This window comes from Mangifera indica, chromosome 2 (genome assembly GCF_011075055.1).
Source record: "Mangifera indica cultivar Alphonso chromosome 2, CATAS_Mindica_2.1, whole genome shotgun sequence".
NCBI classification, from domain to species: domain Eukaryota; kingdom Viridiplantae; phylum Streptophyta; class Magnoliopsida; order Sapindales; family Anacardiaceae; genus Mangifera; species Mangifera indica.
In genome coordinates, this window is record NC_058138.1 from 16,893,417 (window position 1) to 16,904,572 (window position 11,156).

The 11,156-nt window shown below is 36.1% G+C and overlaps 3 protein-coding genes across 5 annotated transcripts; 1 reads left to right on the plus strand and 2 right to left on the minus strand.

Annotated features, from left to right (window-relative positions):
- Nucleotides 1-97: 97 nt before the first annotated feature.
- Nucleotides 98-2,800, minus strand: LOC123209283 (dehydrodolichyl diphosphate synthase 2). The gene is made up of 3 exons (XM_044627203.1): nucleotides 2,320-2,800; nucleotides 2,157-2,224; nucleotides 98-717 (listed from the first exon to the last, which is right to left on the minus strand). Exons 1-3 carry the CDS (start codon nucleotides 2,704-2,706, stop codon nucleotides 270-272), a joined length of 903 nt encoding a protein of 300 aa, XP_044483138.1. The 5' UTR covers nucleotides 2,707-2,800; the 3' UTR covers nucleotides 98-269.
- Nucleotides 2,801-3,139: 339 nt separating this feature from the next.
- LOC123209820 (protein DAMAGED DNA-BINDING 2) lies at nucleotides 3,140-7,287 on the plus strand. 3 transcript variants are annotated; one of them, XM_044627976.1, is made up of 11 exons: nucleotides 3,140-3,497; nucleotides 3,585-3,675; nucleotides 3,853-3,980; nucleotides 4,224-4,346; nucleotides 4,437-4,525; nucleotides 4,618-4,738; nucleotides 4,906-4,997; nucleotides 5,548-5,662; nucleotides 5,844-6,092; nucleotides 6,181-6,377; nucleotides 6,852-7,287. In XM_044627976.1, exons 1-11 carry the CDS (start codon nucleotides 3,255-3,257, stop codon nucleotides 7,066-7,068), a joined length of 1,665 nt encoding a protein of 554 aa, XP_044483911.1. In that variant the 5' UTR covers nucleotides 3,140-3,254; the 3' UTR covers nucleotides 7,069-7,287. The 3 variants fall into 3 exon arrangements, with proteins under 3 accessions (XP_044483911.1, XP_044483910.1, XP_044483912.1); XM_044627975.1 differs by having other exon boundaries at nucleotides 3,142-3,497; nucleotides 5,533-5,662; XM_044627977.1 differs by having other exon boundaries at nucleotides 3,189-3,497; nucleotides 3,561-3,675; nucleotides 5,533-5,662.
- Nucleotides 7,288-9,004: 1,717 nt separating this feature from the next.
- Nucleotides 9,005-10,195, minus strand: LOC123208622 ((S)-8-oxocitronellyl enol synthase CYC2). Its single transcript, XM_044626152.1, has one exon. It carries the CDS (start codon nucleotides 10,193-10,195, stop codon nucleotides 9,056-9,058), a length of 1,140 nt encoding a protein of 379 aa, XP_044482087.1. The 3' UTR covers nucleotides 9,005-9,055.
- Between the last annotated feature and the right edge of the window lie 961 nt (nucleotides 10,196-11,156).

An 11,156-nucleotide genomic window follows, 5' to 3' on the forward strand; every position in this document is an offset into this window, starting at 1 on the left:
ATGGTTGCAGACAGAAAACGCTGCTTTCATTTACCTTTTCCTATTGTTTCACAAGATCTTGTAGGCAAAGTTGCTCTGCTTTAAGGAGACAAAGAAAGAGGAAAGCAGTGTTTTTATTTATATAGACAATATGGTATTGGAATTACCATGAAGTAAGCCATGTTTTGACTATGTATATGTACCACCTACCACTTTGGATTTTGATCTGCCAGCCATTGTTATATTCTATCTAGAGTAGTTTTTTTCTTAAGAAACGGAGACTGACTGGTTCAGGAATCTCTTCCACCGTAGCGCCGATTCCTTTTCTGGAAGGCAGTTAAGGCATCTACAAAATCATCCTTTCCAAAATCTGGCCAGAGTGTTTGAACAAAGGAGAATTCTGTGTATGCCAATTGCCACAGTAAGAAGTTACTGACTCTGAGTTCACCACTGGTTCGAATTAACAAGTCTGGGGAGGGATGCTTGGTACAGTTCGTTTCCAGCTCTTGCTCGACTAGAGTTTCATCAATATTGTCTAGTTCAACAATGCCGTCCTTCACTTTCTGAGCAATCCCTTTGCATGCTTGGATAATGTCGTATTTCCCACTGTAGCTTACTGCCACAATGAATTGGAAGTTTGAATTCTCTTTTGTGGCCTCCTCTGCATCACTTATGAGTTGCTGGAGAGTTGTGGGGAGTTTGGAGGAATCTCCTATCACAGATATTCGAATGCCTTCCCTGTGTAAAGGAAGAAATAAATAGATAAATCAATTGCTAGAAATATAAGTCTGTTTGCTTATGGTTATTGCTACAACGTCAACAGAAATTATAAATTGTGCTAATTTATGAGAGATTTCAATTGTGTTGTCATTGTCTCTAGGGCTTTGTTGTTAGCTAAGTAATTTGCCATAACTCTGCAACAACAATTTAAGTACGAGAAAATTATCTTGAAGTGTTTAATCATATCTAGAAATTTTCTAATTTGTTTTTTAAGTATTTTCTTAACAATTATAAGGTGATATTTGATAATATCTATCAAATCAGACTCCGCTTTTTAATGTAGTATTGTTTTATCTTTAATTTAAAACCGTATATAGTGACATTATTTGTGTATATTATTTGTACACATAACATTAATAATGAATCAAGTTGATGAATTTCAAGTTCTAGTGATATAGATTGTTAACTTGCCTATCATCCCAAGATTGCATTTCTACATCATCTCTACAATGGGAGAAATGCTTGAGATCAACACTCCATCATCTCTAAAAGCCTAACTGAAGGAAGATCAAGATGAAGGAATGAGACCACCTAAATAACCTACCATCAAAACGAATTCTCTATGACTACTTTCACCAATAAAAAAAAAAAAAACTCTCCTCCTCTCGCAATCTTTTAGATTAAGGTTCTGGCAGATCTACACCATTATCCTTCAACATGCATTCTAAAATCATAGGCTCATATTCTAGAGGTTTCGAGACATGCCTTCCTAAAAGAAAACTACATTGCAATAGACCTTGAATCAAAGTCCTCATTCTTAAGGCAATGATTAAATGAAAAACAGAGATCAACACAAAGATTGCTCAAATTGTAAGTGAACTGGTCATTACAACTCTTATATTTATACTAAGAATATTCACTTTAACAACTGAACTTACTGTTATAAATCATTTACCTTTTTATTTTGTCATTTTATGTTTTCTTAATTAAAAAACATAAACTTTAAAAATAATTTTTTAAAATTAAAGAATTTTTTTTTTGGTTGATCTCAAGTTGAGATCAAACTCAATAAATTCTTAAAACCATTTTAGAATCGATCGAGCTAAACTAATAATCCCGTCTAATAAGCTTGGTTTGAATTTAACCTCAATTTAAGAGTGTTGTCTCTATCTCTCGGGCCTGGGTTTACTGTATCCGGGGCAGTTATAAGTGGGATGAATATTACTTTGTTCAATCACGTCTCAAAAGCCTTGATATTTGTCCTCCGTCTTATAACTAGTTTTCTAATTAGTTCCAGTTTTTCATTTTGGAGTGGGAAAATTATTAACGTTGCAGAAAGAATTCACAAAAGCGAATCCTTTCGCACAATCTTTCTGTATATTTTCATAAACAAGAACATCATTAAACATTGAAACAAAATTTTGAAACTAAAAGGATACGCAGAGGTTGATGCTTACCTTATGAAACCATCGATTTCGGTTTTTATTGATCTTTCGAACAGACTCATCAAGAAATCAACCTCCACCTGCAATTTAATCAACCAGATTATACTTTATTTAATCAAATAAGAGCATAAGGCTGATTAATGTTGTTTATCGAAACTGTCAACAGTCATCTGACCTTTGGGCGAACCCAATTGTCATAAGAAAATGCGAAGACGGTTAATACTTTAACCCCCCATCTAGAACAAAGCTCAATTAGCTGTCTCAACGACTCAACACCAGCCTGGTGTCCCGCCGAGGAAGGCAGCCCTCGCTGCCGAGCCCACCGTACATTTCCATCCATTATCACCGCCACATGTTTTGGCATAGCCTCTCTGCTCAGTCCCTCCGGAATCTCATTTGAATATTTCTCTTCTTCTCCGAAAGCTACTTCTGCGGAGCTCGCTTTTACTTGAAGCCTTCGAAGAGAAACGGAGGAGAAGAGGCGTCTTTGGGGGCGTGAAGAGTTGAGTTTGAAAGGACTAAGAGTGTTTGGGATTGGAGAATTCACGTACAAGGATAGCATTATCCTTGCTTAAGTTCAAGCTCTGATTCTCGTTCTGTAATTTAAAGCTTCGCCTCGTTTCGTCTTCATGTTGTTTATATGGTTGCCGCCGTAGCCACTAAAGGTTTGATTTTTTTTAAAATGAACCGTCCGGAGCCTCGAAAATTTTTAGTGGATAAGCAATGCGGTTGCCTGCCGAGGCCCACTACTAGAGTCCACGAACTCTAATACGCAGTCGTTTTCGTAAATCATCTGAGTCGACTTTTTTATAACATGCATGTGTCGTTTTTACCCCCGAAAGGCCGAAAATGTGCCACGTATTACCCGCCCACGCGAGAAAATTGATATTCCGAAAATGACCAGTGCAACTTGGGCGAATGTAGGTAGTTTTTGCAGGGTTTTCGGTAATTTGAAGTGTCAAGCGAATGGGTCAGTCTATTAGAGATTGGCGATTATAAGGCCTAATGGGTTTCAATAGTCAATTTCAATCTCTTCTTTGAGTTTTTACAGTTGTCTGGTCTGATCTTAGTCGTGTTTGTTCTCTTTTGTTTGTACGTGAATGTACAGCAATGGCCTCGCAAACTAGAAGAATGGCGTTTCCGAAAGTGGTGATTGAGAGAGACTCGGATACTGAGCAGAGTTCATCAGATGACGAAGGACAAGCAGAAGAAGAGGAGGGCCCACTATCAGAATCTGAATCAGAAGAAGAAGATGTAAAAGAAAATTTAGTTGAAGAGAAGAGTAAAGAAAAGTGTGATGAAAAGAAAAAGGGGAAAGCAACCATCACTATTAGCCTCAAGAAAGTTTGCAAAGTAAGCGTTTTTCCTTTTCTTTGTTAAAAAAAAAATTTTAATTTTTTGCTTAATGGTTTTCAGCTATGTACCTGGTTGGTGCTTTAGGTTTGCAAGAGGGCAGGTCATGAAGCAGGGTTTAAAGGGGCAACGTACGTTGACTGTCCAATGAAACCTTGCTTTCTTTGCAAAATGCCAGGTAAATGGTTGCTTAGTAAAAGAATATTTGACTTTGTAATGTAACTTAAGTTTTGTTCTTAAATTTTGTTATGGTGATCCTTATAATATGTAAGTTTTGATATCGCATAGAGATGATTTCTCCACAAAAATGATGTTGTTATGATGATTTGCTTTGCCATTGTTTTCAAATTTGAAGGTCATACTACGATGACTTGTCCGCATAGAGTTGCTATTGAGCATGGGGTCACACCAGCACCCCATAGAAATACCCACAATACATTGGAATATGTTTTTGAACGCGAGCTCAGACCAAGGATGCCTCTTGTACGTCCTTTTGTCTTTAGCTGAATTGTTTTTGTTGAATACATTTGCATATCTGTTGAATGATGCTTATTTATGCAAATGCATTTTATGCATTGAATTATGTCAAAAGACAATGTGGTAAACAATTTATGCATTATTGATTCTCCATTTGCTTCAAGCGGTGCTGATGTGTTGTGATCTTCTGATCTTCTGGTGTTCCTCTTCTAATGAATTTGTTGCATTTGTTTCTTCTCTGTGTAATAGATAAAGCCACCATATCTGATCCCAGATGAAGTGAACTGTGCAGTTATCAGATACCATAGTAGACGTGTGACATGCCTTGAGTTCCATCCAACCAAAAATAATATCCTGTTATCTGGAGATAAGGTTATTCGCACATGTATAATATGTTGTTGCTTGTTATGCCTTTCATTACTATTGACACATGTTCCTTATTTTTCTTGTTCATTGTAAAAGAAAGGACAAGTTGGAGTCTGGGATTTTTATAAAGTATCTGAAAAGATGGTTTATGGGAACATACATACCTGTATAGTCAATAACATGAGGTGAGCTATCCTTTTTGTGAAGCCTTAAGCTTAATTCATGTCTATTTTGTCTTTGAAAGTTTTGAATTCCAACCAACATTACTCTTTCGCAGATTTAACCCTACAAATGATGGTGCAGTGTATGCTGCATCCTCAGATGGAACCATTAGTTGCACTGACTTAGAGACTGGAATTGCATTATCTTTGATGAACCTAAACCCTGATGGGTGGCAGGTAAGTTTTTTAACCTCTTTGTTTCAAATTTTAAACAAAATTCAGGCTTTTTACCTCCTTTGTGAGAAATTATACATCTCAGCTTGAATTATGTGAATCATGCATTATCTTCTCATATTATTTAAATCTTAGTTCAGAGGTGTGACTAGTTTTTAATTTGCTTGTAGGGTCCAAGCAAGTGGAGGATGCTTTATGGCATGGATATTAACCCAGAGAAAAATGTTGTACTTGTTGCTGACAATTTTGGTTTTCTCTACTTGTAAGTAATTTTCTTTCTATGGTTAGTGATGTACAATTAGCATGGAAAGATAATAGAGAAGGTAGCCAGTGGATCAAGAAAGCTTACCAGTTATTAAACTATTAATTTTTAGAGGTCGTTCTTAGTTCAATAACTTATATTTTCCTGCTGCTTGTGCATGCATCATTCAAGATTGACTTTTCTTGTGAAAGTTGTGGGAAGGATCAGATTTTGTTCTTCAGTCCTCTGCAGCAAATTGCCATATTCATTTGGACTCTACAAAAAATACTGGATACAGTGCTCAGTTAAAACTTGCTGAACTTCCATATTTATGCTATGTTTGCTCTCATAATTTTATTGTTAAAGATTAAGCAATTCAATAGAATAACAAGCACTTGGGGGAAGTTTAGAACTAGAAATGCACATGTCATGAATGAAGTCATGAGTTTTGTGTGGTAAGGAAATGCGAAAATTGGAGTCCTTATTATATGTTCAACATATTGGATAATCTTTGAAACATCAAATCATTAAAAAATTGTTTCATATCTTATTATAGAGTGGATGTGCGCAGCAATAGCAGAAGTGGGGAGGCAATTCTAATCCACAAGAAAGGTAGCAAAGTGGTTGGACTACACTGTAATCCTATTCAACCTGAGCTTCTTTTAAGTTGTGGAAATGATCACTTTGTAAGTCCGCTGATTTCATCACTTCTTCAAGCTATTATTATTTGTATTTCTTTTTAATGATTTTGGGTTTCTGTTGATCCCAGGTGCACATGGGTTTTTCTCTTTTACTGTTATCTGATAATTTTATTTTCCATCTTTAAAAATTGTAATGCTGAAGTTATGAATCATTATATAACTTCAGGCTCGTATCTGGGATATGCGGCGATTGGAAGCTGGATCTTCCCTTTACAACCTTCCTCACAAACGCGTTGTTAACTCTGCATATTTCTCTCCATTTTCTGGCAGCAAAATTCTTACAACATCACAAGACAACCGACTTCGTATATGGGATTCTATCTTTGGCAATTTGGAGTCCCCAAGCAGAGAAATTGTGCACAGTCATGATTTTAATCGTCATCTGACTCCTTTTCGAGCTGAATGGGACCCAAAGGTGATTTTTATGTAGCTTTAAATGGTTACGGTGGGATTTCTTAAATTCTTTCCTTGCATCCTCAAAAACTTAAATTATCCTGGTGCAGGATCCATCAGAGTCACTAGCAGTTATTGGCCGTTACATAAGTGAAAATTATGATGGAACTGCCCTGCATCCCATTGATTTCATTGACATCAGCACAGGACAATTAGTTGCTGAAGTAATGGATCGGAACATTTCAACCATTAGTCCAGTGAACAAGCTACATCCTCGGGATGATGTTTTGGCATCCGGCAGTTCAAGGTTGTACTCTGTTTCTCTTGTACAAATTATATTTAACTGTCTTGCTAAAGCCTTGTGCAGATGTTTTGGCAATATTTTCTTCTTCATTTGTTTGCAAAACATTATGGCGGTTTAAGGTTTTGGTGATTAAAATATCTCAAAATAAGTTTGCGGGATAGATTTATATTCTCATTTGTCTTTTCTGGGATGACAATCACTCAAGGCCTAACAGTTCCTTGGCTAGCTTTGGTACTGATGATATCTATGATTTGCTTATTTTTCAAGAAATCAAACCAATATTTAGCTGTTTTTTATGACGGATGAGAAACTACTATGTTGTATATATACATAAAGAAATGTTGAAAGTCTACAAGGGAGAAAATGTGTCTGAATGTATTCATGTACTAAGTTTTATTATTCATGAGCAAAGTGTCTTCTATTTTTACTTTTGTACCATTGGTAGTTTTAGTCTAATTAAGCTATTATTCTTTTCAGGTCTATTATCATTTGGAGGCCAAAAGAGAAGTTGGAGGTTGGGGATCTGAGGGATGAAAGAAAGATTATTGTTTGTGGACCAGCAGAGAAAAAGCGGAAATTTGGTGATGAAAGTGATGATTCTGATGATGACAAATTCAAAATGAAAGGCAAGAATATTAAGCCCAAGAAGTCTCGGACTAAGTTAACTCCCAATAATCTGAAGCGCAAATGCTAAACGATAGACAAATGTGAGCCTCTCTCTGTGGGAAAACATTCTGTAGTCAACAACCTATAGTTGTCCTTAGTAAAGTAGTAACTTGTTTTGGCTGAATGACCTAGTACTGGTTGCGGTCCAGAGCTTTCAATGTATCCCCATTTTGTTTTTTGTTATCTACTTAGCTTGCTGCAAAGAAGAATCTGTCTTCTTAATGTATGAAATCACAAATTTGCAGTATGCCTTCAGGTTGCATTGTTCTACGCTGCTGAATTTTGTTTTGCTGCTGATTGGAGTGAGCAGTTGATCTCGTAGAATGACACTGATATTTTAATCCATCTAATTCTGGAAATCTGCCCATTTAAGAACGCATTAGCGTTTAGAACAATTGCATCCTCAAGGTTTGAGGCAATTCTGAAACACCCAAGCAATTCGCATAGAAACAAATGCACCCAAAAAATATGTACACCTTATAAAGATGACTATACTTTTTGTATAATTATATTTTTTCAGCATTTATTTCTTTAATTTTTTATTTTAAATATATAAAATTTGAAAAAAAAGAAAAAGAATATGAAACTGTCTCAAACAGAATTTCGGGTTGTGTTACTTTGAACATTGATCAATATTTTGATAATGAGTGTTAATTACACAAAACTAGTTTGCTCTTTTTTGTTTATATAGAAATTAATTATTTTATGTTTTATATAGATCTTTTTTTATATATTTTTAACATAGCTTCTTTTTTTGTTTTGTAGTTTAACAATATGTTTATTTACTCTAAATTTCTTTTAAGTTTTTTTAATTAAGTTTATCTTTTTATAATTAATTCTGAAAGGACGGCGAGTAAGATTCCAAGTTCGAGCTTTATTTTTTATTTCTTATGAATTTGATGGTGTCTTCTCTAGAGGGTGTTGTTTCATATATTTCTTTCTTGATATCTTTGTTTTTTGCAAGCTACAATTGAGAAAAGTTGACTTTAACACCAGTGGGAAAAGACAAAGGGGACTTACTTGTCATAAAATTAGATGAAAAACATGGAGAAAAACCCTTTTTTTTTTTTTTTAATTTTTTCAGAAAAAGGGTGATTACAAGGACTTTTTGCTGCATGTCTCAACTGCACATTGATAAAAATAGCACTTTGATGTTCTTTATTGTTGATTATTTTGATTGTTAAACTGCCGTTGATTACATACATTCTAAGGCATGCTGGCTGTTGGTCTGACTCCCTACCAAAACTTGGAAGCTGTCTTCTCTTTCTGCACTTAATTCTGTATGGAATCTCCTCTCAGCTTTTCTTGTACCAAAACCAGTGTTTTAACAAGCTATTTGAAGCTTTAAGCTTAATCAACTCAAGTATGTTAGTCTCAGTTGTTTTATGGGTGACCATGACTTTGCTCTTTCTTCTTTCTTGAGAGCAAATTAGCTGAAATTATATAGGTTCTGGACCTCTGTTCCAAAGAACTTGCTGTGATTTTAACTAGCTTTATGGTTGTTTTACATATTTGTATGCCTCGAGGACTATATTCTTCAGTCTCATTACAGCTTCCTAGTTCACTAGATTAAATTCAAAGTATGATATGGCCTGGCCCTGATCAAATTACACAATGTATATCAAATTTGAAGTCCCCTAAACTAAATTAAATAGCGTGTTGGGTGAAGGGTGGGTTATATGAGCTCAAGGTACTCAATTTTTCCTGTAAATTGAATGTTGTCAGTGCTCTTCTGTCATTGAATTGCCAGGCAGAGGGGGCCCTTGAAAGAGTAATGTTGGGATATTTGAATAAAAGGCTAGTTTTAGCCATAACTCTTAACCCTTCAAGACGAGTAAAAGAGGGACATATTTGTGGAAAACAATGCAATTTACATTTATTTAATAAACTTGCACATCATGCCAAAGCAAAATCAAACATAAATATTAGTCAACCAGCACATGCAGAGATTCTACTGGGAGCCAATTTTTGTGGTGCACCACTTTCTTTCCCAAAATGTAGTCAAACCCATCTCTCTAAGGTATTAGTTTTTCATCTCTCAGGAAGTCAATCCAATACAAGATTGAATCCAATGTGTTGTACTTCAATTTGCACCCACATCTATCGGCTTTATCTCTGGTACCCAACATTTTAACAGGACAACGAAACAACATATCCAAGAATACCCAATTGGCCAAATCGTCCATCTCAGTTTCAATTAGTCCTTTCTTCTCCACAATTTCCTTCCATACTTGTTGCTTGTCACTCATGGATTTTGTAAATGTGAAGTCCTGCAAGAACATGTTTTGAGGCACTTGTAAACCAAACTTGAGGCCAATGCTTGGCCATATCTCCTTCCATGTAAATCTCGGACCATTGATTGCGTTAAAAGCTTGGCCATCAGTGGAAGAAACAGCCTCATTTGTGGCTGCCCAAATGTGTTGTTCAGCCACTAGGCGAACATCCGAGCCATCAATGCACAGCTCTTCCCAACACTCTCTTGTCCCTCCAAACAAGAAGGGTAGTTTCAAATGTTTACAAATTGCTCCATAGACGCATAAACTCCCCATGAAATTATAAAAAGTTCTGCAAGAACTTCCCATCAACACGCCGGGCCTGTGCACAGACCAAGCCACCTTTCCTGCAAGTTTCTCCTTGAGCAAGTCCTCTAAATCATAATAAAAATGTTGGGTTCCACTCGGTCTTGGGCATTCTTCGCTGTAAAACCGAATTTGTTTGTCGACAAAAGGGCCTTGAAGTGACACATAATGCTTCATTCCTGTTTGGAGAGACACATGTTTCAATGCCTTGGCTCTGGGGAGAATCGCATTCAAGGCATTAGACATCATGCCCTTGTTTTGAACACAACAAGCTTGAGCATCAAATATGAACTCTCTAGCCCATGTCACCCAAAACACATGTGTAACATCTTTCAACAGACTGAGCTTTTTCTGAGTCTCTATAGGATCTAACAGGTCGCATGAAATGAATTGATAGTTACAACTTTGAATTGGTTTTATCTCAGGATTTCGAGCCACACCATAAACCTTCCATTTGGATGTTGAAATCAGCCTTCTAACCAACTCCTTCCCAACAAGCCCAGTAACTCCAAAGATGACTGCAACATTGTTAATAAGATCTCCTCTTCCTGCATCATTAGGATCTCTGTCTGCCATTATGTAAAACTTGGATGTTTTTGGCTCTGTCTGAGCTTGAACAATATCATATAGAGATGACCTATTTATATAATAAATTGTATCTTTTGTTTAATGCTACCATCTAACGGTCTTTAGAATGGTCCGATAAAAAACCCAATTGATAAGAATGGTGAGTTTCCTTCTTTTGAGGAGGTTTCTTGGAAGAATTCAAGCTTAGGTATGAAGGGAATAATTTGATGCTAGCCGCTAGTTGTAACCAAAGTAAGCAACATGCAATATAAAAAGGGTTTCCTTCGATGTTAAAAAATAGTTCAAGAAATTCTTGGTTGAACAAATTTGATTTTTGATTTGCTGGCATTGCGTTTTAACAAAAGTTTTAAAATACTGAGTGCCTTAATCAATCAAATGTAGTTTGTCAATGACTCTCTTGGATTCATACAGCTAGCTTTGCTGTTCAGTTGATCTCCAACATTTTCTCTTTTTCGTAACTTGCATTAGAAAATTGACCATGTTTCTCACATGAATAGTAAAGTTAAAGAATGGGTTTCTTGTACTAATTATATATTTAATTACTCTACTGTTTTAACATGAGCAACCATGGAAACGGTGTTATCTTTTGCACAAGTTGGGGCGAATGAAAGGCAACTTTGAGAAAATAAAAGAGGGATTATGGACATGAAACCACGTTGGAGATTATAAATAATGGTTTGGCTCAGAGAAAATTTAGCCCCAATTGCATCTCAAATGGCCTGTTTGTCCCTACCAACGGGGCCTAATTATGCTGAAAACGAGCTTTTAGCAGAACAAACATGGCACCAAAATAGCTAAACAAGGGGGAATGACAGCAACGCTTAGCTCTCTATTAGTTATTTATTTCTCCCAACCATAGCAAGGGGGTTTGAATGGGGCTGGATGTCCCAACCATTGCAAGGGGAAGTGGGGGAATTGTAGTAAATGAGAAGATTGAGACCCATATTTT

Excerpts from the sequence above, each read along its gene's own strand:
- LOC123209283 (XM_044627203.1), bottom strand. The coding sequence starts at position 2,706 with ATGCTATCCTTGTACGTGAATTCTCCAATCCCAAACACTCTTAGTCCT. Across the intron at positions 2,225-2,319 it reads ACAATTGGGTTCGCCCAAAG|GTGGAGGTTGATTTCTTGAT; the intron begins GTCAGATGACTG and ends ATTAAATTGCAG. Across the intron at positions 718-2,156 it reads GAAATCGATGGTTTCATAAG|GGAAGGCATTCGAATATCTG; the intron begins GTAAGCATCAAC and ends TCCTTTACACAG.
- LOC123209820 (XM_044627975.1), top strand. The coding sequence starts at position 3,255 with ATGGCCTCGCAAACTAGAAGAATGGCGTTTCCGAAAGTGGTGATTGAG. Across the intron at positions 3,498-3,584 it reads GCCTCAAGAAAGTTTGCAAA|GTTTGCAAGAGGGCAGGTCA; the intron begins GTAAGCGTTTTT and ends TTGGTGCTTTAG. Across the intron at positions 4,739-4,905 it reads TAAACCCTGATGGGTGGCAG|GGTCCAAGCAAGTGGAGGAT; the intron begins GTAAGTTTTTTA and ends ATTTGCTTGTAG.
- LOC123208622 (XM_044626152.1), bottom strand. The coding sequence starts at position 10,195 with ATGGCAGACAGAGATCCTAATGATGCAGGAAGAGGAGATCTTATTAAC.